The 21,610-nt window shown below is 49.9% G+C and overlaps 5 protein-coding genes across 5 annotated transcripts; 1 reads left to right on the top strand and 4 right to left on the bottom strand.

Annotated features, from left to right (window-relative positions):
- Positions 1 to 1,700: 1,700 nt before the first annotated feature.
- Positions 1,701 to 2,963, bottom strand: B0J16DRAFT_34711 (uncharacterized protein). Its single transcript, XM_046128526.1, has one exon. The coding sequence runs from the start codon at positions 2,864 to 2,866 to the stop codon at positions 1,811 to 1,813; it is 1,056 nt and encodes a 351-aa protein (XP_045989762.1). The 5' UTR covers positions 2,867 to 2,963; the 3' UTR covers positions 1,701 to 1,810.
- An 879-nt stretch (positions 2,964 to 3,842) lies between these two features.
- B0J16DRAFT_329876 (uncharacterized protein) lies at positions 3,843 to 7,715 on the bottom strand. The gene is made up of 3 exons (XM_046126370.1): positions 7,214 to 7,715; positions 5,066 to 7,151; positions 3,843 to 5,012 (listed from the first exon to the last, which is right to left on the bottom strand). Exons 1-3 carry the CDS (start codon positions 7,393 to 7,395, stop codon positions 4,263 to 4,265), a joined length of 3,018 nt encoding a protein of 1,005 aa, XP_045989761.1. The 5' UTR covers positions 7,396 to 7,715; the 3' UTR covers positions 3,843 to 4,262.
- Positions 7,716 to 9,081: 1,366 nt separating this feature from the next.
- Positions 9,082 to 13,416, bottom strand: B0J16DRAFT_391812 (uncharacterized protein; the record flags this gene model as incomplete). The annotated part of the gene is made up of 3 exons (XM_046131954.1): positions 9,082 to 9,953; positions 10,006 to 12,593; positions 13,157 to 13,416. 3 exons carry the CDS (start codon positions 13,414 to 13,416, stop codon positions 9,253 to 9,255), a joined length of 3,549 nt encoding a protein of 1,182 aa, XP_045989760.1. The 3' UTR covers positions 9,082 to 9,252.
- A 1,724-nt stretch (positions 13,417 to 15,140) lies between these two features.
- B0J16DRAFT_34655 (uncharacterized protein) lies at positions 15,141 to 16,795 on the top strand. Its single transcript, XM_046128458.1, has one exon. It carries the CDS (start codon positions 15,231 to 15,233, stop codon positions 16,767 to 16,769), a length of 1,539 nt encoding a protein of 512 aa, XP_045989759.1. The 5' UTR covers positions 15,141 to 15,230; the 3' UTR covers positions 16,770 to 16,795.
- Positions 16,796 to 16,963: 168 nt separating this feature from the next.
- Positions 16,964 to 20,975, bottom strand: B0J16DRAFT_260609 (uncharacterized protein; the record flags this gene model as incomplete). The annotated part of the gene is made up of 5 exons (XM_046123254.1): positions 16,964 to 18,471; positions 18,917 to 19,127; positions 19,180 to 20,189; positions 20,238 to 20,838; positions 20,910 to 20,975. 5 exons carry the CDS (start codon positions 20,973 to 20,975, stop codon positions 16,964 to 16,966), a joined length of 3,396 nt encoding a protein of 1,131 aa, XP_045989758.1.
- Positions 20,976 to 21,610: the final 635 nt, after the last annotated feature.

Raw genomic sequence — 21,610 nt, 5'->3', positions numbered from 1 at the left:
TCGCTGCTCGATAGCGAAGAAGCCAAATGGGCAATCGCACTTTCGAGATGAAGTCTTGCGTTTTCGACACTCAGGGCTGACGCGGCTTGGTGGCTTACCAGCACGATCGCAAACGAAAAGAACCTTCTTCAATCCAGGCACTGTCTTTTTGGAACGGCCAATGACGATAGCATAACCGACAGAGGTGCAGTAACGAAGAACGGCTTTCTGGACAGCCTCGAGAGTTGGATAACTTCCACCCTCTGGGGGCGGAGACATCATCTCGCCCAGTGGCTGTGTCGGGATGTAGTTAGGGTCAGCAAGAAGCTTCATGTCTAAACCTCCAGTCTCTTCGCCATTTGCGTGACTGTCAATGTCCATTGATTCGTCCCCATTCGCATCTGGCTTCTGCTGTTGTGGCTGTGCCTGTTGCTGCTGGACTGGCTCTGCCGGAAGAGGCTGTTGCTTTTGCTGTTGTTGGACCTGCTGCTGAGCTTGCTGCTGAGCCTGCTGCTGGGCTTGTTGCTGGGCTTGTTGCTGGGCTTGTTGCTGAGCCTGTTGCTGTTGGAGCTGCTGTTGCTGGGCCTGCTGATCTCTCTGTTGTTCCCTTTGTTGGTCACGTTGCTTCTGCTGCTTTTGCTGACGAGGCGCTGACTGTTGATGCGACTGAGCCCTTGGCTGTTCATGCTGTTGTGGATGCTGAAGCTGCTGCTGCTCTTGTTGAGGGGTACGAAGCTGTTGCTGTTGCTGTTGCTGCGAGTGTAGCTGAGCCTGCTGCGGGTGCTGTTGATGCTGTTGATGCTGCTGCTGAGCCTGCTGCTGCTGCTGCTGCTGCTGTGGATGAACTTGCTGGTGTGCTTGCTGCTGCTGTTGCTGCAGCTGTTGTTGTTGTTGCTGCTGCTGTTGCTGCTGAAGTTGCTGCTGGTGTTGTTGCTGTTGCAACTGCTGCTGTTGTTGCAGGTGGTGCTGCTGTTGCTGCTGCTGAAGCTGTTGTTGGAGCTGCTGATGCGATTGGGCCTGCTGTTGACTGGACTGTTGGGAGAGGGGAGGCGAGGGGGCCTGGGGCTTAACTTGAACTTGCCCAAGCTTTGGCGTCGGCTGAGCTTGCTGAGACTGAGGCCTCTGCTGGGGAGACTGCTGAGCGTGGTGCTGGTGGAGAGTTTGCCGAGGCTGGTTAAGAGGGTGAGAAGGATGACTCAAATGCTGAGGATGCATCTGCTGTTGCTGCTGAGGATGGTGTAGCTGATTAGGCACAACCTGTTGCAACGTAGGAAACATCATCTGAGAGCGTGACTGCGGGACTCCTCGAGGGTTGGAAACGTCGAGCGGGCTCGGCACAGCATTGGGCATGTGCGAGGTCGAAGAGCGAGAGGAGCCATTAGAGAGACTACCATTCACATGCGTGGGGTTCGAGAAAAGATGCTGAGGATATCCGGTAGGCGGCTGCTGAGGCTGATATGCCTGTGTCTGATATGGAGACGCGGAGTGAGGCGCAGGTGATTGTTTGTTCTGCTGGCCTGGGTGGGGAGGGGGATATGGATTGCGGCGAATACTGGCCTGGGGGAAGTTTAGGCCAGCATGATTGTTGGATCCCGGACGCAGACTCGACATATCGTCTGGTCAGGCCCCGGCAGAAGGGCCGGATTACAAACGCGAAGGTATAAACGCGAAAGGATTTGAGTGTGCGGGCAGAAGAGTTGATGGATACGCCGAATGTGTTATTATCGCGGTTCGGTCGCGAAGGGTGAGCAAAGTAGGGGACGTGACGTGACTTGAAGAATCGAGTCGGTTGTGTGATGGCCAACTTAGTTACGTGACTGTCGCGATGGTCTCAACGAGGCTGTCGTGGTCTATCGTCACGCTCCTCCGGTAGGTGTCGTGGCCCCGTTGCCGAAGCCGATGGCCGTAACGGAGGCCGGTGGCGGTGACGGTGAGCAGAGGACGAACGATGCCGCCGTGACGTTGATATCGCCGGGCACGAGGTGCTGATACGGAGCGGAGCGCGGTGGTGTGCGGTGCAGTGTAGTTCAGATTGCGGAGCGTGTGTATGAAGCAAACCCTGGACCCAGGATCTTTGGGGGTGTCGATAATGAAGCTGGGTTGGGCTGAACTTGGGGGAGGAGGAGGCGTGGAGTCGCGGGTTCTGCAGAGGCGTGAACAAAATTATGGGGATGGGAAAAAATTTGGCCCGCGTTGCGTCTGCCTGCCTGCTTGCCTGTTTGCCTGGCGTGATTGAAGCCTGGCCTGGGCGAAGGGGGGTAAATTTGGCAGGGGAGGGGCGAAGGGGAAATAAGAACCCGGGACAAAATCGACCAGACAGACAGGCGTGAGTGAGCGGGTGAGTGAGTACTGTATGGAGGGAGGTGCGATGAGAGAGGGAGCAGGAAAAAAAAATGATGAAAAAAGAAGTGGGAGGGCAAGAACAAAAAAAGAGCCGAATGGGTGCAATGCAGTGCAGTGCAGTAGAACAAAATATGGACAGACACCCGACGCCTCTTCTATCACTAGCTACAGCACTGTATCGCAGTGTGCTGTACTGCACTGTCCGTGTCTGGACTTGGTTTCGAGGGAGCACAAACACTTTGTAGACGGGGAAGACAATCAAAATTCGAGTTACAGAAGGGGTTCTAGGGGGGGGCGATGGATGAGATGCGGATGCGGATGCAAAGGCAGGAAGGAGTATGGGAGTGAAGGAGGGGGATGGCTGAATGGGAAAGGCTAGAAGGGAGGGAGTGGCAGGTGCAGTAGACACAAGACAGACATGGACAGACAGATGCAGCGCAGATACCAGACGGGAAGGGAAGCAGAAGCAGAAGCAGGCGCGGACTGATACACAAATGGCAAGGCGTGTGTTTCTTGACTCTGACATCCAATAGAGGCTGTCCATCAGCCTCTCTCCATCTTCTCAGACTGTGGGGGATCTTTTACGGCGTGGCGCTAGCCCTTTAGCCCCTGTAGAGATCATTGATTATCGGATCACTGACTGGCTTGAACTGAACTGATAAATAAAATTGAGGCGCTGCCACCTTTATTAGATTGCATTCGTATCGTGATTCGGCACTCGAAGGCCCGAGGGAGTCTGTTTTTACAGTATGGAAATGTTTCTTCTATTTACTGACTCCTCATTCAAAGTGTCGAGTCATCGAGACTAATAGAAAGACACAGGGTAGGCAGTTCTGAGCCTAGGGTAAGAATAACACTGACCTCAACCTATTCGATCTAGACATTTAAGTCTCACCAACTCCACTACTGTCATAGGTACTGTACTGTGCACACTAAAACCCAATTTCTATCATTAGTAAGCTCAAGTCTGTCTTCAGAGGAAAACTGGTTCGGCCTGTGAAAGTCAGGGGGTGGCCATTACTTACGAGAGAGTTCAAAGACGGTTGTCAGAAATAAACACTATTCATTATGGGTAACGATAATAAATGTTACCAACTTGTCATGTTATCCTTGTTTTATTTATCCTTGTACTACATAGATATATTGTGAAAGTATACATCATGACATAGGCTCATATGTTCACTCAATTATCGACAATTAATCTTTACATATCAATATGTATATGTCTTCAGTTGAACGATTACCTTCAACTATCATGAACCACCAACTGATAACAATTTATACTCTCTGACGCGTGACGGTTGTTCTTTTCCTTTGGTTCTATCCAATCGACAACTTCCGCAAGAAACTTCTGCTGCTCTCGCATTCCGTTCCAGTTCAGAGTTGTCTATCCAAAAAAAGAGACTAACATGTCGATCACTGACGTGTCGGACCGTGATGCAGCCATGGCGTCACCATATTTAGAAATTGCTCTGCTCAATTCGATTACTACCTCTCGCTCTAACCTCATATTGTGACCACTGATAATTAGTAAGTTTTGTTTAACCTTATTCAAAAGACACAGTTGTTCCTAGGCAAACAGTAGAGGTAGAAAAGACAGAGAAAAAAAAAAAAAGAGACTTAAAGTCCCTTAAGGTCTAACACGACTCTCGAGGTTGAATATGAATAAATGGCAGTGTATTTCTGTGTAATCAAACGCCAGGGCATAGTTGCGAATTATTAGTGTTCTTCAACATAATACCCCGTGATGGTATCTTTCATTAACCAAGCACTCCAGTGTCGTTGATCATCCCAAACGCCATATCCGTCCATCTAAAATCAATAGGAATGAGAAAAGAAAACAAAAAGACAGAAACACTGTTTTGTACGACTGTCGTGGGACCTTGCTAGTACTTTCTGCAGTATGTGACTTATGGCACTGCCAGGGTTATATCACCCTTTCAATCAACTTTTCTCCGCTTGATTGGCCGCTTGCCAATTTCCTGACCATCTGGGAAATGGCCCTTCTCGATCTGGTGCTGCCGCAAATTGTCTGGCCTATTCTTATATTGGCTCGTGCATCCCGGATATTGGCAACGGTATATTATTGGGGGTTTCGTTGAGTGCTGTAGTCTCATGTGCTTGGACAGGCTACAACTGAACCAGCGAGGATCGCCTTTTGGAGTGTAGCTACACAGCGTGCAACCGATATCCGACTTCACCTTCGCCGTCGAGGCTGAAGCTGAAGCTGAAGACGCAGCCGGAGCCGTAGCGGGCACAGATGGCGAGTTTGCTGTCATTGGAGTCTCCCGAGCCGAGCTGGTGTCTGCGGGCGTGGGAAGTGGTTGAGGGTGTAGTGTGCCAGGGTCAACAGCATTCGAGAGATCCAGAAGTTCAAGATTTTGCTCAGCACCAAACGGGAGATTCCCACCAAAATCGAAAGATTCCGTTTCTGTGGTGTCGTTCAAGAATGCAAACTCATCATCGAGAGTATACTGCATCACGGTATCTGATACTCCGTTGTCTTGCATTGGCTGGGGAGTCGTCAGTTGCGAAGGTGGAGCTATTATCGTCTTTAGAAGCTCAACGCCATGCCGATAATATGTAGACCGAATATTTTCCCCAGTAGCATTTCCGGGATACAGAGGTTGGATCTGGTCTCTCACATATCGGATGTAACTATCATAGTAGACATGGGGAGGTAGAGACATCTGAATAGAACTGTTCAGCCAACCATGAACACACAACTGGTAGATTTACTCACCTTTCCGATCTCAATCAGCTCAAGTTCCAAGCGTCGCGCTGATATGAACTCGGAATTGATCCGCTGGATAAGATCATTCAAGCTTACTGCAAAGGGTCCGCAGTGAGTGTATTGGCAAAAGTTCTTTTTTAGAATAAGATCTGCAGCAGCAACTTGTAATGAATCGATGTTCATGCTCATGGTGAAGTGTTCCAAGTATAGTTGAGAGGTCTGGATTACCACATCGTCAACAACTCTCAAGGTGGCAAGCTCTAACTGATCCAGAAAATACTTTGCAACCGAAACTAGTGAGTCGGCATCAGACCTGTGAGTAGCTGCGAATCTGTGTTCTTTTCCCTTGATACTTGGCGACCGGGACACTGAGGCGGACGCCTTGGCTCGCAAAATGCTGACGACACCAGCGTCGGTCATATTGGCGGGCTTCCAGATAGCTTTGACGATTTGTATATAAAATTGACGATCTTCTCGCGAGAACAAAGAGCTGTATGACATTGCTTGACCAAAGAGTTCCGCTGATCGGTTGGCAGCATCGTGTTCATGGATGATGAAAGAGAAACAATAGCCCATGTGAACGAAGCAGAGAGTGTCCAAAAGAACACTGGGCTGGCGCCCTTCGATAATATCGACGAGGACATCAAGACCTTTCACAGCTATTGTCTCGCTGGTCAAGCTTTTGAGTTGTGTGATAAGAGGATTCTTGGTAACGTGGTCGAGTTTACTCATTGAGTTGGCAATATGCAGCCTAAGAGTACTCCATATTGTGCCAATCAGAGATTGAGCGTTGTATGAGTTGACCGTTGGATGTGGTAGAGTGGAAGTCATTGATGATGGCATACACGCATTGTTGTTGGCAAGGGCAAGGTTCGACTCGAGATCGAAGTCGGTGGGAAGTGAAGAGTCATTCAGAGTAAAGATGGGCTGGTCAAGAGCGAGAGGGTCGTGGAAGGTGTTGCCAGAAGGTAAGGCACCTAATACTGGGAAGTCTGTGGGGAAATCGTGCGGGTGGGAGTCATAGGACAAGTCTGCCTTTTCGTCTAACGACCCCCAGCCCTTGGCCGCGGGTGCCTTGCGAGATATGGCGAACGAGTTCGTCCTGAGGAGGCCTCCTGGACTTCCAAAGCCATTCTCAGACGAATTGAAGTCCGAGTCGAACACTGGGACACTTGCCCATTGATCGGAGTAGGTTGAGATGGGAGAAATGTTGTAGCTTTCTTTGCTAAAGGTAGTGTCTGTGGTGTTTGTGCTTGAAGTCGAGTTTGTACTGGCTGTCGAGCGAACCGAGGTGCTGGGTGCCACTTGGCCCTTGCTCCGCCTCTTCTGTTCTCGCCGAAACTCTTCCAGACCTGTTGTATGAAGTTGAAGGGCAGGCCTTGCCAAAGCCACGTTATAGCCAGTGTCGATAAGGCTTACAGGATGGATCGTGCCTGGAGGTACCATGAAATCAAGAGACTCTTCAGGAGCTGCATCTGATTCGAGCTCTGCGGGGTGGTTAGGCAGAGCCTGATTGTGGGTAGGCAACGACGACATGTAGGGGGTAGGCATGGGGGCCGGATCGGCTTCTGCCTCGTTTTCTTGCTCGTTCTCTATTATAGGATGCAGAGCTAGACCACTGGACCCAATTTCGTGGATCTCGTTCGATGGAAGTTCAAGCTCATTCGGAACCACAGCCAGGTCATAGCTGGGTGGTGCCTCGGTATCACTGAGGTTAAGGTCGAGGTCGATGTCGAGATCGAAATCCTGTAGGGTCGAGTGCTTTGATTTGTGACCCAGGGAGTTGAAGAAGCTTTTCGCCATGGACAGTATCTTCCTCCTTCTTGAGGGATGTCCTAGGCACCGTTTACATTTGGAGTCGTTGAAGCGTTCGGATTTTCCGCAGTCGTAGCACCAATACTCACTCGTGGAGAGCCAACTACATGAGTATAGATGTTGTAGCATGAGTTCGTGGTTGGCAAATCGTTTGCGACATCGCAACATGGGACACTCCAGCTTCTCCTGGGGTGTCAGTTTATCGCATGCATTTCGCTTGACGGCAGCCCAGACGATGAATCTATGAAGAGCGCAGTCGTCACTCGAGGTGTCGCGAGTCCTGTTTGTCAATGAGCCGGAGGATGACTTGACGAAATGGCGAAAGGAAAGTTAATCTCTTACACACAACTTGACGATGCTTCATTATCGCAGGATACAACAGATGAGGCAGAAGAGGAGGAAGAGTCGATACTGAACCGCCTCAGACTTATTCGATGACCGGGGCTTCGAGTAAGTCGTCGTAGGGCTGAGGATCCTGGACTAGGATTTATACCATCCAGTGATAGACGGGTTTTTGAATCCATTTTGGGGTTTGAAGAATAAGAACAAAAAATAAAATCCGATACCTTCCTCAAGATAACCCAGATCCTACCAATGGGGTAGTAGGATGATTGGATTCCGCTGCACTGTTTTGCTTGCTTCAAGTCAACATGAATGGAGTCAAGCAAGCGCTCTAGAGGGGGTAATGATATGAAATGACGGGATCAGATCAGACAACAAACGAAGCAGCCCAAGAAGATTAGATGTTATACACCACGCATGGCTGTCATGGTCTTTTTTTCTTTCTCAGTTTGTTTGTATTTCCCACTGAGAAATGAATCAAAGGCTGGGAGGCAGCTCGTGGTGATGCTGTCCTAGAGCGAATAAGCCCACAGGAGGGTGTGTAGGACTCGAGACCTGGACTAGGACTAGGACTTGGAGCTTGGAGCTTGGGAGCTTGCGGCTCGGATGGGACGTGATGTGGAGGTGAAATCCATCCAATGCAAGCAATAAGTCACCTCTAGCGTCAAGAAGGCCATGCAGTCGATATTGGTGGGACTTGGAGCCGGGGTTGCTGCTGCACTCCAACAACAGCTTGAGTCTTGTACTCTAAAGTCTGCGAATGAGATTCCGATAGAGCTGAGATGTTTTGCAGTAGAGGCTCTGTTCAGAGGCTATGCTGATTTGAATCGAACGAATCAATCTCTGGGAACATCAGGAACCATCTTCACCCGTCCATCGAGATGAGAAGGTACAGTAAGAATTAAGTGGATCAAGAATTAGAATCAGAATCAGAATCAGCCTCGCACAGCTCACTCAGAATGGAAGTGTAGCACCATTCCATTATGGGACTGTTATCCCTGTTAGTTGGTCCGAGTGGTTTAGGAGAGGGGATGAAATGGTAGGCAGCGAGGCGGACACAGGCAGCTTTGGCCCCCACTCAACAAGGCAATCAGTACCTGCTGCTCCTGCCTCCTGCCTCCATGTAAGAAAGAGCAAGAGGTAATGGGGAAGGCACCTAGGTACCTACCTGACTTCTTTCCTTGCTATGGCCAGTAGTAGGTTCTCTCCTCGATTCTCATCGAGTTGTTCCTGTTCTGTGATCAATATTCGTTGTTTATTGCACATATACATCGAAGTATTTAAATTTATCTACTTGAAGATTTGCCGTTGTTAGTTAAGCTGGGCTGAGTTGAATTGCGTCACACCGAAACGTCTTAGGCCATCTCCTCGAAACACTTGCCGAATCAGATAATACCTTGCCTTTCTGAATCAGCTGATTTGTTGCATAGGAGCACACTTGCTGTAATGGAAATAAGTTGTCAGGGTACTTCTGCTTATTGTGGGACATTGCAGTACATTGCAGTATCTAGGTAGGTAGATAGACTTAGAGCGCACCGTCTATCCACATACGGTTCTACAGGGTAGGATCACATTGACTACCTACCTAGGTAGTCTAGTAACTGTGTAGTTCACATCGTCTCAGGTATGGGTGACTTCAATGTTCGATTCCTCATTGGATCCCCTACCATCGCAAACCTGAGTGATAGTTGTACCCCAATCAACAAGACTGACCTCCATACCAACTCGGAGTATGCAGGAACATCACAGTCCTTGTTTAATTTCAGCCAAAAATGCTACAGTAGTGGATTGTATGAGGCTGACCAGTTGCCAGTGACCCGTGCCAATCCGGGGCTTTGACGAACAGAAACAAAAAATGGCTTATGCCTAGAATATCATGTAAAATGCGGCCAGTACGAATCCCACCTGCTCGTCTCACTCACTGCGCTTCTTTGGTCACTGAAATTCGTTGGCTTTATACAAAAGTTATTGACAAAAGAACAGGGAGCTCGCTGATTGCTCCAGTCAGGCCATGCTATATCCGTACATATAAACAATTTCTATAGTTCTTGCGACCCTACTCCGTCACTGGTCGATTTGTTAAGTTTGCTCTTCTTCTCCATCACTCCCTTCAGCACTCGCAACTTTTCCTCGGTGACTCGGATTGCCTCTTCCACTTCCCTCTCACCCATGCGAGTTGTGCGCAAGTTCTCTTGGACCGTCTTTGGCTCCATAGCTCTCTTACGCACACCAGCGTTATCGCTGTGCAGGCGATCCATTCCGACTCGCTCTTCCAGCCAATCCCAAAGCTCGCTGTCCTCACGTCGCCACATCTCTTCATAAGCCGCAATCCTATCAGGACGGTAGATGCCCCCAAGTTCGCGGCTGTAAGAAGCATTTCTGCTGGGAGTGAAACCGAAGCCAAACCACGTGGCAACCAGCAAGCCTACCAAGAGCCCATACATAACGTTGCCGGTGAGAAGAGGTTGAATTATATCGCCAATGGGCTCCAGAATTCCCCGCACTGGTTCAAAAACGCCCCAATTCTTCTGAACGGGACGTTTGGGTGCAGAGTTAACCTCAACAACGCCTGTATTCGACTGGGACAGCTTAGCCTTCTTGCCCTTCTTCTTCCCCCCCTTAGATCCAGGACCTTGTGCCGTTGCGCCCTGTGGCTTGGAAGACACTGCCGCCTTGATAGCCGCAAATAGATCCTTGCCATATGTAGTTTGACCATCAGTGGCACCTTTTTCGATTGGACCTATAGCATGTTAGCATCTACTTCAACAAATGTGAATATATATGTTATTTACCTTTGAGCCAACTCTTGCCAGACCATTCGATCGTACAGTTCATCTGCACTCTGGTAGAGTTATTCTCGGCCCAAGAGAGACAGTATTTGGTTTTGACAGCAAACACGTTCCCGCTCGGTACGTCTGGCGTTTGAGTCGAACATGAGAGATTGACCGATTTCTCGAGATCCAGAACTTCTAATGTCTCTGAGGTTATGGTCTTAGTCTGTTTCGGTCCAATTGATGCATATAGCGGTTTGATATATGTAAAAGTTCGAGTGCGGTTGTCAAGGGTCAAGCCCTTCTTGTCGTCCAACTGCAACTCCAAGCACTTCTGCTCCCCTGATAGCCAGTTTGACATAAAGGCAACAGACGCTGGGCCAAACATGAGGTTGTAAACCTTACCAAGAGGTGCGGGGATAATGTCGTCGCCAACCACTCTTTCATAATGCGATGCCGAATCGCCACAGTCTGTGGGCGCATGTGTAGCTGGGCCCGGAAAGTCTGTAGCGCCCCCAGCCGCGGCCGGTGCCTCTTCAGGAACAGGTCCGCTGGGGAGCGCTGCTCCTGATGCTTTCCTTGAGGCAGTCTTCTCAACGTCGGCGTCGGCCCCGTTAGCCTCGGCAGCTATGCTGGCATTGTGCATCTCTTCATGAACGTCCTCGTCGTAGTATTCCTCCTCATCATCGCTCTCATCATCGGTTTCCGAGCCTTCGTGGACCTCATCCTCTGCAGCAGGCTCGGCGGCATCCACCTTTTCCGTTTTGTCGCCACCGGTACCCTCAAGCCTCACACCGTTCAGCGTACTCTTAAGAGTAGGATGCCCCAGTTTCCATATATTGACAATCAAGTCGTATGTGGCGTCGCGACTGGTGAAACTGGCAAAGATGTGCTTGGCATGCAGCGTTGAAATCATGAGACCATTCTTGAATAGAAGCGCAGTGCTTCGCTTCTCGACAGACACGATCTCGTCAAAGCTCATAACAAGGGTTGTGGTCCAACCAAAAATGTTGCTACTGAAGCAGAGATGGCCCTCTGAGACATAAAGACGCCCATGCGCCAGAATTTCTCGCTGCAAGGCACAGCTATAGTCTTCAATAAGATAGTCATCATCTGGAACGCTCTTGAATAAATCGTGGAAGTCACGGTTTCGCTTCTTGCTTGCAATGGCAAATCCTGTGAGCTTAGGGGCGCTCAGATTGGGATGCGCCAATGAACTATTGGCAGCAGCGATCGCAGCACCTATGGTAGTGCCAGTGGTGACTGAGCTTCCACGTTTCCTGTGACTCTGTCGGAGAGCACTTCGAAGACTTGAGGTCCGTTGAACGCCGTTCTCTTTGTTTGCAGAGTCAGGAGGGGGAGGAGTCCGTTCACGACTCACAGGCTCATAAAGTGAGCGCGGTCGGCTCGATGACTCTTCGGGAACGAAGTCTACAGGGCTGATTGGAGAATCAACGGGAGCAGATTCAGATCGAGCCCGGGTATCAGATACATCGGGGAACCTGGCATTGACTGGGGATGCGACGAGGCTGGGCGCTTCGGCAAGCCCAAGCTGACTGAGACTCAGCTCACCAGCCCCAATTGTCGACACTGCGGACTTTCTATTGCTTTCCTTCTTGTCTGCCATATCTGCAGTAGGAGTAGGTTCGGCGTCGTCTTTGGCGTCGTTGGGTTCGGGCTGTTCCTGGATGTTTTGAGACACACTCCGGCCCTTGTTTCCGCCAATGTTCAGACTGGTGTTGCTAAATGTGTTTGCGGCGTTCTGGGCAGCCGATATCATAGAAGAGAAGAAGCCACCTGAAGGGTTCGGGTTTGCAATAGGTGTTGGTTCACCACTTTCTTGGGTCGGTGTCAATGGGGCGGAGACAATGTGGGAGAGTTTGCTGGGGCCTATGTTTGCGGAATTGGATCGACTCCTTCTGTTGGCGCTCATGCTTTGTGAAGAAGGTCGGCCATTTGTGCCCGGACTGCTTGTCGGACTACCCCAGAAGGACTTGCGTTCAGGAGACGACTGGCCGGATCTATTGGCGAACTCGGTAGGTGTGGGTGGTGTATTTACTATAACAGGAGCAGGCTTGTCACCGTTCGGAGGAGTTCGTGGGGGGATATTCGTGTCAACCTTGGGCTGGACTCTCCCTCGCTTTTCGGGTGAAGCAAGTTTAGCTGTAGCTGGTGGCTCGAGGACGGGCAAGTTCTGGTCAGATTCAGGGTCCACTGATATGGTGGGCTGTTGCTCGTCGCGAGTCTCGACCGGTGGCTGGGGTTCGCTAGCTGGTCGACGTTCAGGACTTGAGCTATTCCCAGAGGTCCTTTTGGGTTTAAAAATGTCCTTCAATCTACCAGCTGGAGAAGGAGAACGTCGAGCTGAAGTTTGGGGGGGAACCAAGCCCGTCTTACTCCGACTCACCCGGAGATCCTTCGATTCGACCGAATCGGATCGTGTCGGCGGAAACGTGGACGACTTTGAAGTACTGCTATTGGAATCGTGATCCGAAACCGAGGGTTGGGATTCAGGATGGTAATTTGTTTGTATAATGGGAGAATTTGTAGTCAAGTGACCGATTTGGGAAGGATGTGTTGAAAAAGGTGGTGGATGTCGAGAGTTGGACCTGTAAGCAGTGACGATGGTTCCAGTTAGATAGGTTGATCAGATTGACAGAGCACAGACGGTAGAATGAATAAGTGGAGTTTGGTAGGGAGGTGGACACGGGGAAGACGGCAGATGAACCAGGCCAAGCCAGCTGGGCGCGATTATTACCAGAAAGGAAAGGAAACAGAACAGAACAGGATACGAGAGGAAGAGTGCCAAAGAAGAAGGAAGAAGAAGATGTAGATAACAACATGGAAGCGACCAAGGGGAAGAATGCAAGTACAGGCTTGTATAGGCGACGATCAGAGTGCCGGGTGGAGCTCTCTTTGATCTTCCATCCTTTTAGTGCGATACCTTGATTCATCTGTTTCTCCTTTTGGTGTCATCTTAATTAAGCATGGATGTCGCAGAACGCCAACAGAGGGGTCTCAGCCTCGCAACAGTTCCTGCGCAACAACGCAGACAAAACAATCCGGATCTGGATAATCATTGCCATGCGGAATCAAGGCCATGGCGACAGGAGGAAGGCTGGATAAGAGGCTAAGACCAAAGAGAGAGAGATAGGAAAGTTTAAAAACTCACGATTCGTTCCCGTCAGATTCGAAGGACTGATGACTTTGGCTTGTACTCTCGTCCTCGTCGCCTGCAATATGGCCGGAGCGAGTGCCGTCGCTTTCTAGAGTTTCGCGACTGGATTGTGAATGGGCAAAAACACTGGCGTCGTCATACGAAAGTCCTGACGCTTCCCGGTCTTGTTTTCTTCGGAGTCGCTTGGAGGATATTGACTTGGGGAGCAGTTTATTCAGCCCTGTATTGCTGCTGTTATCCAAGGTCGTTGCCATCGTCGCAATCGCAGTCGCCACGCGCCGACAGGTCTGGGCGTCTTATGTCGAATTCAATCGAGATCGCTACTGTCTGGGCACTTGTAAAGTGTTGATGTATTCGTTGCGGCAGCAGTTCTGAGAAACAGAGGCTATGCTATGGCCGTAGAGTAGAGGTGGTACAAGGGTTGTATGACGCTGTTGCGAAAGCGTTGAGGAATAAGATCAAGAAAGGGAAAAAAATAATGCCGAGAGAAGTATGCCGATCTGATTGCTGATATTTCTGATAGGCGATAAAGGTGAAAAGATATAGATCGAGAGTCAGTGAGGTCTTGTAGTCAAGTCAGGGCTGAACTGAAGAACGAAGAAGCCAAGCCAAGGATAGAAGAGTTGACGTCGTTGGTTTGTTCTAAGCTCAAATGGTGACGGGCCAGACCTTGAGTCCTGGACCATGCCAAGATAGGTACTACCTAGGTAAGCCAAGTGCTCGATTTAGTTTGTGTGGAATTCCTGACGGGACCCAACTTGAACCGCATGCGTGGTTTCAGTGAGTGTTCGTACAGTACTGTATTTACCCGTGGCTGCCTGGGAAAAGGGATAATTAACGTCAGTGGTCTAATAATTGTTGTCAGCACAAATTCATCCATTATTTCGGTTCGTAGACAATCCAATAATTACATGTAGTACGTACTTGGGTCTCAGACTGTGGAAGCTCCAAGTTAACCGACCAACCCGCGTATAAAACCCCTGGGCTCTTCTGTATCCGCTCTGCGGGTTGTACACTGAGGGCGCCAATCATGACAGGTCTAGCTGATGGGACAATCGGTCATCCTTGCTGAAGCTCTCACCAAACAATGTGGATTAGATTGCGCGGCGCAGCAAGGAGAACCCCTAAGTTACGTTGTGGTTCCGACCAGAGGGTCGAGTATCCAGTATAAAATTCGTGTAGAAGCTATTCATAGAAATTCGTTTATGAAATGAGTTGAAATTGTACGGATACTCGGTAACTTTTAGTCACTTCCATCCAATATGTACCAACGTTGGAAGCTGCCAGCCTTTTTTTGCCATCTACGTGGACCATCGGCCCGAGCTCTTAAGGTGCCCGCATTACCTCTATATTAAGCTTACTTCTGCTCGTTGATAAAACCGCAACAGGAATACAACAAGTTCCTTATGGAGTCACTTTTTACTTGAGTCAGGCTATAGGGTATAGGTTAGTACCTAGGTAAGCTCTGTACTGCAGACTGAGCGGAGTGCTGTAGGACAATACAGCGCCAAGCTCAGATGACATCTGATTCATATCATACCTGACTTAGATGCTGCAACTCTACCAAGAAATGCAATCAAATGCCTTTATGTTTCGCAGCTCTTCTCCACAACCAGACCAGTGTCGTCATGAAATTTCCGATCACTGTGGGCAATTTAACCCCGCCAAATGTTTAATTGATCTGATCACTGATTGAGGTCATAACCTCTGAATGACTGATATAGATCCCTTGTCAAAAGTGAATGACATGGTTGGAATACTTCTGCAGCCATCAGCAGCCAGGCAAAGGCTTTATGGCAGTCCTTGCTTTGATATTAACACGTTATCTCGTCTCGAATATTTAATTAACTTCCTAACAAGTGACAAAGTATTCCTGACGACGCACTAAGATCAACTGTTCTGGTGCCTCCCCACATTTGACCTTGTCACGTTCCAGTACCGATACTTACCTTCCACTCACATCACACCCCTCCATATCGAATCCCTTTCAAGTACAAACAGCAAACAGACTCTCGCTACCTAGACAGCAAACTTCCGCAAACAGGCCGACAGTATCACTCATGGAAACATGGACTCTTCGCCGCTTGTGAAAGCTCATGATCATGTGCGCGCTGCAGGCGTAGCCCACCAGTCATCAGATAGTACCATCGCAATCACCGAACATACTCAAGCCGCTGGCGAGTTCGCCAACGCCGCCAGGTCGACCTCCAGCATCGAAGCTCTCCGAACTCTCAAGCTCCTCGAAGAGCACCATCGAAAGATCGCAGACATACTTAAACGCCCTACCGCGCCTGCCCCCCAAGTCGACGATAACGATCTCAGCGAAAAAGATTCGTCCGACAAGGCGAATACTCCCTCCCAAGATGCGCACGGCAAGAAAGAAAACAAAAATGACTCTCCGGCATCCAAAAAGCTAGCTCCTCCTACCCAGAGGCGCTATGCTCACCGCGAGATGTCTTCGTCCATTGCCAGTAACTTGGCTAATGCCCGTGGCATCCCGTCAAAGTACCGAGGACAGCCTCTTGCGCCCAGCGTTAGCAACGAGCAAGCCCCAGGCAATCTCGACGCGGCAACTCATCCTCGTGGAACAAAGGCCAAGATGCAAAATATCATCGAGCACCGGCCGGGTAAACCAACATGGGTCCCTCCTGTTCCCTCAACTACACGTTCCGATAGCCATGGCAAGGGCTCATCTTCCCCACGGTCCGATATCGCATCTTCCGTGGCATCCAGTGATGATGGCGGATATACTCGATTTTACAACGCCTTTGGAAGTATCATGAATAAGATTTCGGCACCCTTGGCCTTTGCTGGACTGCCGCTGATTCAAGAGGAATCCTCCATTTCTGAATCCCAAGACTCCCCAGAAATGTCGCCTAAGCGTAGTCACCTCAAGGCATCCCCGTCCAAAATACCAGAACCAGACATCACCAAGATCTACTCCCAGGCGACCTTGAAGACTTTGGCTAGAGAGGGACATGGACCGGCCGATTCTTTCTATGTCGTACCCAGTACCGGTCATACCATGTCTTATGCAAATATCTTGAGCTTTGCCGAAAAGGAGAGGAGACGCCTTGGGGCGTCGTCTCACAGCGATCTGCTTGATGTCCCGGATGAAGATGATGACGATTTTGTTGACGCCCGAGAGGCACCCACACTATCTCCTGGAGCCAAACGTCGCATCGGCCGTGCTAGCACTGACAAAGAATTGAACAACACTATCGAGGAATTATATACTGAAAACAAATCACTTAAGGATATGCTCGACAAGCTGACCAAACGCCTCCACGCCTTTGAAGCTAGCGCCCAGACTTCTGCCATGGCTCTTGCTGAAAGCTACCGTCTTATGCGTCCTGGATCTCCTTCTGCTTCTCCACACCCTGGTAAGGCAGCAGACGAAACATTGCGACGCAAGAATCAGGAAATGGAAGAACAGCTCGCTGCGGCCATGAAACAGATGGAGCGCTTGGAGAAGGACAATCGTAAGATGCAAAAAGTTTTGGATAAGTATCGGGAAAAGTGGGAGACGTTGAAAGCAGGAGCAAAAGCTCGGAGAGAGGCTCAAGGGGTTGGTGAAAGCGTAGATGATGCATCGACAGCTGGTTAGAGAAGTTACCATATACTCTTTACACTCTTTATGCAACCATTTCAGGCACTCCTTATCGAGATGACCTTTTATATAAGCACAGGCAGTGAAACAAAAACATGGGAACGAATAGTGCTATCAGCACGTAGTTGTGTAAGTGTTGCTATTGCCATTCAAGTAAGCATATGTATGTAGCACTGGATTCTGGGGAAAGCTCATGAGTTCCACCAGAAACTTACACTGAAGCTCACACTTAAACTCCTCACGTAGTGCCACCAACCGATCGGAATCACCAGTGTGTCTCCTGGCTCCAGTATACACTCCCAATACTCGACACCTTCAAGTTCACCCTTTATGGATGCTATATCCCTCTCTTCCATATCATCAGGCTTCTCATCCCATCCTTCCAGTACGCCCAAGTCCAGCTCGCTCGTGTTGCTCATATCGACACCATGCTCGGGTGCTCTGGGTCGCATAGCAGGTGTGGCACGCGGGGGGTATAGTCGGACGTACTTTGTGCCAACAACCTGACAGAGTAAGTTATGATAGCCGTCCGTGTGGAGAGGTGTGATGGTGCGGGCTGGACCAAACCAAGCGTTGAGCTGGGGCACGTCAACGGGTGGCTGGTTCAGAGATGGGGTTGTGGGATGAGGTGGTACATCAATCCAACAGAAGTCCGGAATGCAGATATCGTTGCGTAGAGAGGGAATTTGCTGGAAGAGATTGTGTTGAGCGAGATAGCCAGTTTTGTTCGTAACAGAATAATCTTGTTCGACATAACGGCTAAGGAACTCGCGAAAAGATATCAACTCTTGTCCCCAACCATCGTCGACGTAGCTTCTTCCAAGCTCGACTGGTACCAGACGTCTCCCCCCGAAAGTCTTTGAGAGGAGATACTCAGGGCTTTTCCATGGTCGGTCTGTGAGAGCAGGCCAGCCTTCGGTCAGGTCTATGAAGACAATTGGGCGAGGCTCACCCTCGTCGCTGTTCATATAATCTTCAAATTGTGGCATTGTCCAGCCCGAGTACCGCGGACACTCCCTCTTGGGTGAGAGAGCCGGGCGACCATGAGGTTCGTGGCTCGGAAAATCATGTTGAGGTATTCCTTCATGCCTCTGGCGTTTCGTTGGCCTGTTGCTCTCTTCGCTCGCTGACCAAGCCTCCTCGAGCAACCGTAATGTCTCTTCGAGCCATCCTTGTTGTACTCCACCCCCAGCCGTGATAAGCGCCCTATCGAGCTTCTCAACAATTGTATCCAAGGCCGTTTCTGAGAGGCATTTATCAACGGTAAGAGAACCTAGGAGGACCTGAAACGAGTCAAGTATGCAAGCGTCGGTATATATCTGACGCCATATGACAGGGAGAAGATCGTAACGGTAGGCGTAGAATTTGGATGACGATATAGATATCAAGTCTGCTATCCTTTTTTGAAGTAGTCCCTCATCAATTCTAAGTGAATGGTCATTCGAGGTCAGTTGTTTATGAACAGCGACAATTGTGTGGGCCTGCCTGGCGAGAAGTTGTGTCATGGCATTTGCCGTATGGTCAAGGTTGTCGTTTTCAAACGCTTCATCTTCCCCATTCCCTGAAGTGTGTTCTATAGTCTCTCCCTCGGTATCGTCGTGTATGCCTTCAACCATTGAATCTCGGGCGTGCTTGGTTTTCGCATCCTCGATCAGTGCTTGTGCTTTCTTGAGATATTCGACAAGAACTGGTTCATATTCTGCCGACGCCATGTTCGGACCGGAAGCTTTGATAAGCGAAAGATGAATCCCTCATGCGCTTGTGCCTGGGATAGTTGTGGTTGCGACTTATTTCTGACTGTTGTATATGTTTAGTATGGAAGTATAGTCGTGACGCTCTTGAAGATGTAAGCCATAATCCAAAGACCTAGCCGAATGACAGTATATGAAGAACTTCACGTGTAACCAATAGGATTGGGTATTCCTTACCCAAAGCACGGACAATACCAGTCCAGTTTTGCCCGACTTTAACACAACCAGTGCGCATTTCACGAACTACACTTCAGCAGCTCAAGAGCTTCTCATGGTACAAATCGTCATGAGCGGATTTCATTATTTTACAGATTACACACGATATATCTTAGCTTGTCCACACACCAACGATACCGTCTCGTCTGCCTTCAACAAGATACCCATCTCTAACACGTACACGCTCCACGATAGCTGGAGTCTTGCCCTCTTCGGCTGCGGTGATGCCAGCGCCGCATTCCCATTGTCGTCCTTCGACCTTATCGTACACCTTGACCACATCCTCGCCCGCTGCGCTGACGATTCGTCGGGCATCGAACATCATATCTGTGATGGGGTTGTCGTATGCATATGCGTCGTAAATAGATCCTGTTCGAAGATCCCAAATCTACTGTTGTTAGGTCAAGTCTACTTCAAGTTTCAAAATGGCGGCCACTTACTCTGATGCTTCTGTCCACGCTTCCTGTCACCAGATGCACGTCATCGAATTGAAGACATGTTACTGCACCGGTATGACCGACCAGGCTGCGATGGACCTGTCCGCTTCGAAGATCCCACAGACGTACCATGCCGTCTGCAGTACCGCACGCAAGGGCGGACTCAAAGACCTGCAAAGCGCCAACAAAGTCGGCGGAGCTACTTTGAGATCGCCCGGTAGGTCGCCATGTGCTGTCCGTCGTTGTCATACTCGCTGCCGCCGCCCACATAACATCTAGTGTTTGCACGCAACGGCCCTTTTCAAGATCCCAATGGCGAATCGTCTTATCTGCAGAACCGGAAACCATGACATCACCTCTGAAGTGAAGAGCCGTGATTTCATCAACATGAGATTCCAACGTGTATAGAGGGCAATCGGCCATACTGCCGGGTGGGGGTTCAAGGTGGTTATCCGTTCCAAACGCAATGGCATCCTCATCATCGTCCTTTCCAAGACCGCCATGAGGGTCATAGTGCGCTTTACTGAGATCCCAAAGTCGGATGGTCGCGTCCACAGAGCCGGTTGCAAGGATGTTATCCTCAACTTGCAACGCACGCACTGATGCAGTGTGACCTTCCATATAACCCATACATCTACCAGCGTTGAGATCCCAAACTCGAACTGTATCGTCGAGAGCAGCGGTAACCATAGTGCCAAACGGAGCGTCAAAATCAATAGCCGTAATCGTGTCCTTGTGTGCTCGGAGTTCGCGAATAGCGGTGCCGGGTTCGAAGTGCTCATGAAGTATGGGCATCGACTTCTTGCGATGAACCTTTTTCGTCTTTCGGGGCGTGCTGCTTGCTTCCGAGGCGGGGATCTTTTCGTACACAGACTGAGACATAAACTCTTGATCGTGATCATCGGCGTCACCAACTAGATCTTGCTCGTCCTGAGTCCGTGTGTTTCGTGCGATCTCCTCGGCCTCATCAACCAGTGCTTGGGCCTCGTCAACTCGAATTTCCATCTCGGAGACTTATCAAGTTAGTAGAGCTCTCGAGACATATTTGGCACAGAACATACTGTCATGCTCCAGCATGGCTTCATCCTGCTCCAATCCCGCTAGCCTGTCCAAGATGATTCTTCGCATGCCGTGAAGGTTGGCGATTTTGTTATCAATTTCTCGAATCTCATAACTCGCCATACTCTTACGAGTGCCCAACAATCCAAATTCATGCATCATCGCGGCCTTCTCTTTTTTCAACTGCGTCAGCTTCTTAGGGCTTCCTGGCGTCCCCTCTGAATCCTCCAGCATTTTGCGACCCCGAGACACCCGTCGTTGGAACTTCTTGCCTTCGTCGGTCAGCTCTGGAAAACTGGCCTGGAAGCCCTGAAATAACGAGTAAGGGTTCTCGTGTTCGGGAATGTTGGCGAGGAGCTCATCGGGCAAGTACGTCAAGGCGCGATGCTGAATTTCGTGCGTCGAGAGCCTGGAGCGCATGAGGTCGGTGGGGGTCGTTCTCGCCATCGCGAACATGCTTCGCTGGACGGTCGGCCGCTTCATTTGCTTGTGAACCTCGGCCATGGCGGCTTGGTAGTGATGAGCCGTGGCTTCAGCATTAGGACCGATCAGATGAGTAGCTGTAGTAGTAACCTTTCGACTGAAAGCCTCGAGTCCGCGAGTCTACCCAAGAAAGATTGAGGTTAGCGATTTGCGGTCCATATAGGACAATGGATTTTCGAGTATCTACACACCGACACAATGGACTGGTCGTCATCTCCGCCTTCGTCGAAGCCATAGTGAGTCTCTTGGTTCGCCATGGCCAAGCTCCTGCAGGAGATGCAGAAGCGTAAGAGAATCAGAGGGCCTTGAAGCGATTGCGTTGAATTGAAACAATGACGCTTGAGGCTTCGGGGGGAGGAAAGAACAAAAGAATTGGCCGCTCACGAGGAGTTTATCATGACGCGCGCCGGGATAACCTTGGTTATAGTTAGAGGTGGAGGGCAAAAAGACCCGACCACGGGCTTGGACTTGGGCTTGGGAGGCTTCTGATCCGAGACGCTAATGTGGGCAGAAGCAAATGGAAATCCCGCTGTAATTGGTTACTGCGACGGCTCTGCCACAGCGCTGGAACTGCTGGAACGATCTCTGAATACGGTCTGGTGGCGTGCAGCTTAGTAGGTTGCTACCTTGGTTTGCTTTGCTTCCAGGTTGTCTGAGCCCTGGACTTAAGCCAGTCCAGGCTCTTCAATTAGATTAGATCAAGTGCGGCTTTATGCTGGCTGGTGACATCCAAGACCTCCTTCCTCCCTGAGCTCTTTCCCAGCCCCAGAAAGGTTACCCCTCCATGCCCACCCATCATGGATTTTAATATAGTAGGTCCACTGTAATTTTTCGCACAGGTTCGCGAAAAGATGGTAATCGACCTCAGGGAAGTGCCGGCTCCAGGTAGTTC

The sequence above is a fragment of the Fusarium flagelliforme genome (assembly GCF_020744385.1).
Source record: "Fusarium flagelliforme strain FIESC 12 MPI-CAGE-AA-0113 chromosome Unknown B0J16scaffold_1, whole genome shotgun sequence".
In the NCBI taxonomy this organism is placed as follows: Eukaryota; Fungi; Ascomycota; class Sordariomycetes; order Hypocreales; family Nectriaceae; genus Fusarium; species Fusarium flagelliforme.
Note: the sequence above shows the minus strand (reverse complement) of the source record. Positions and strands in the feature narration are given on the sequence as shown.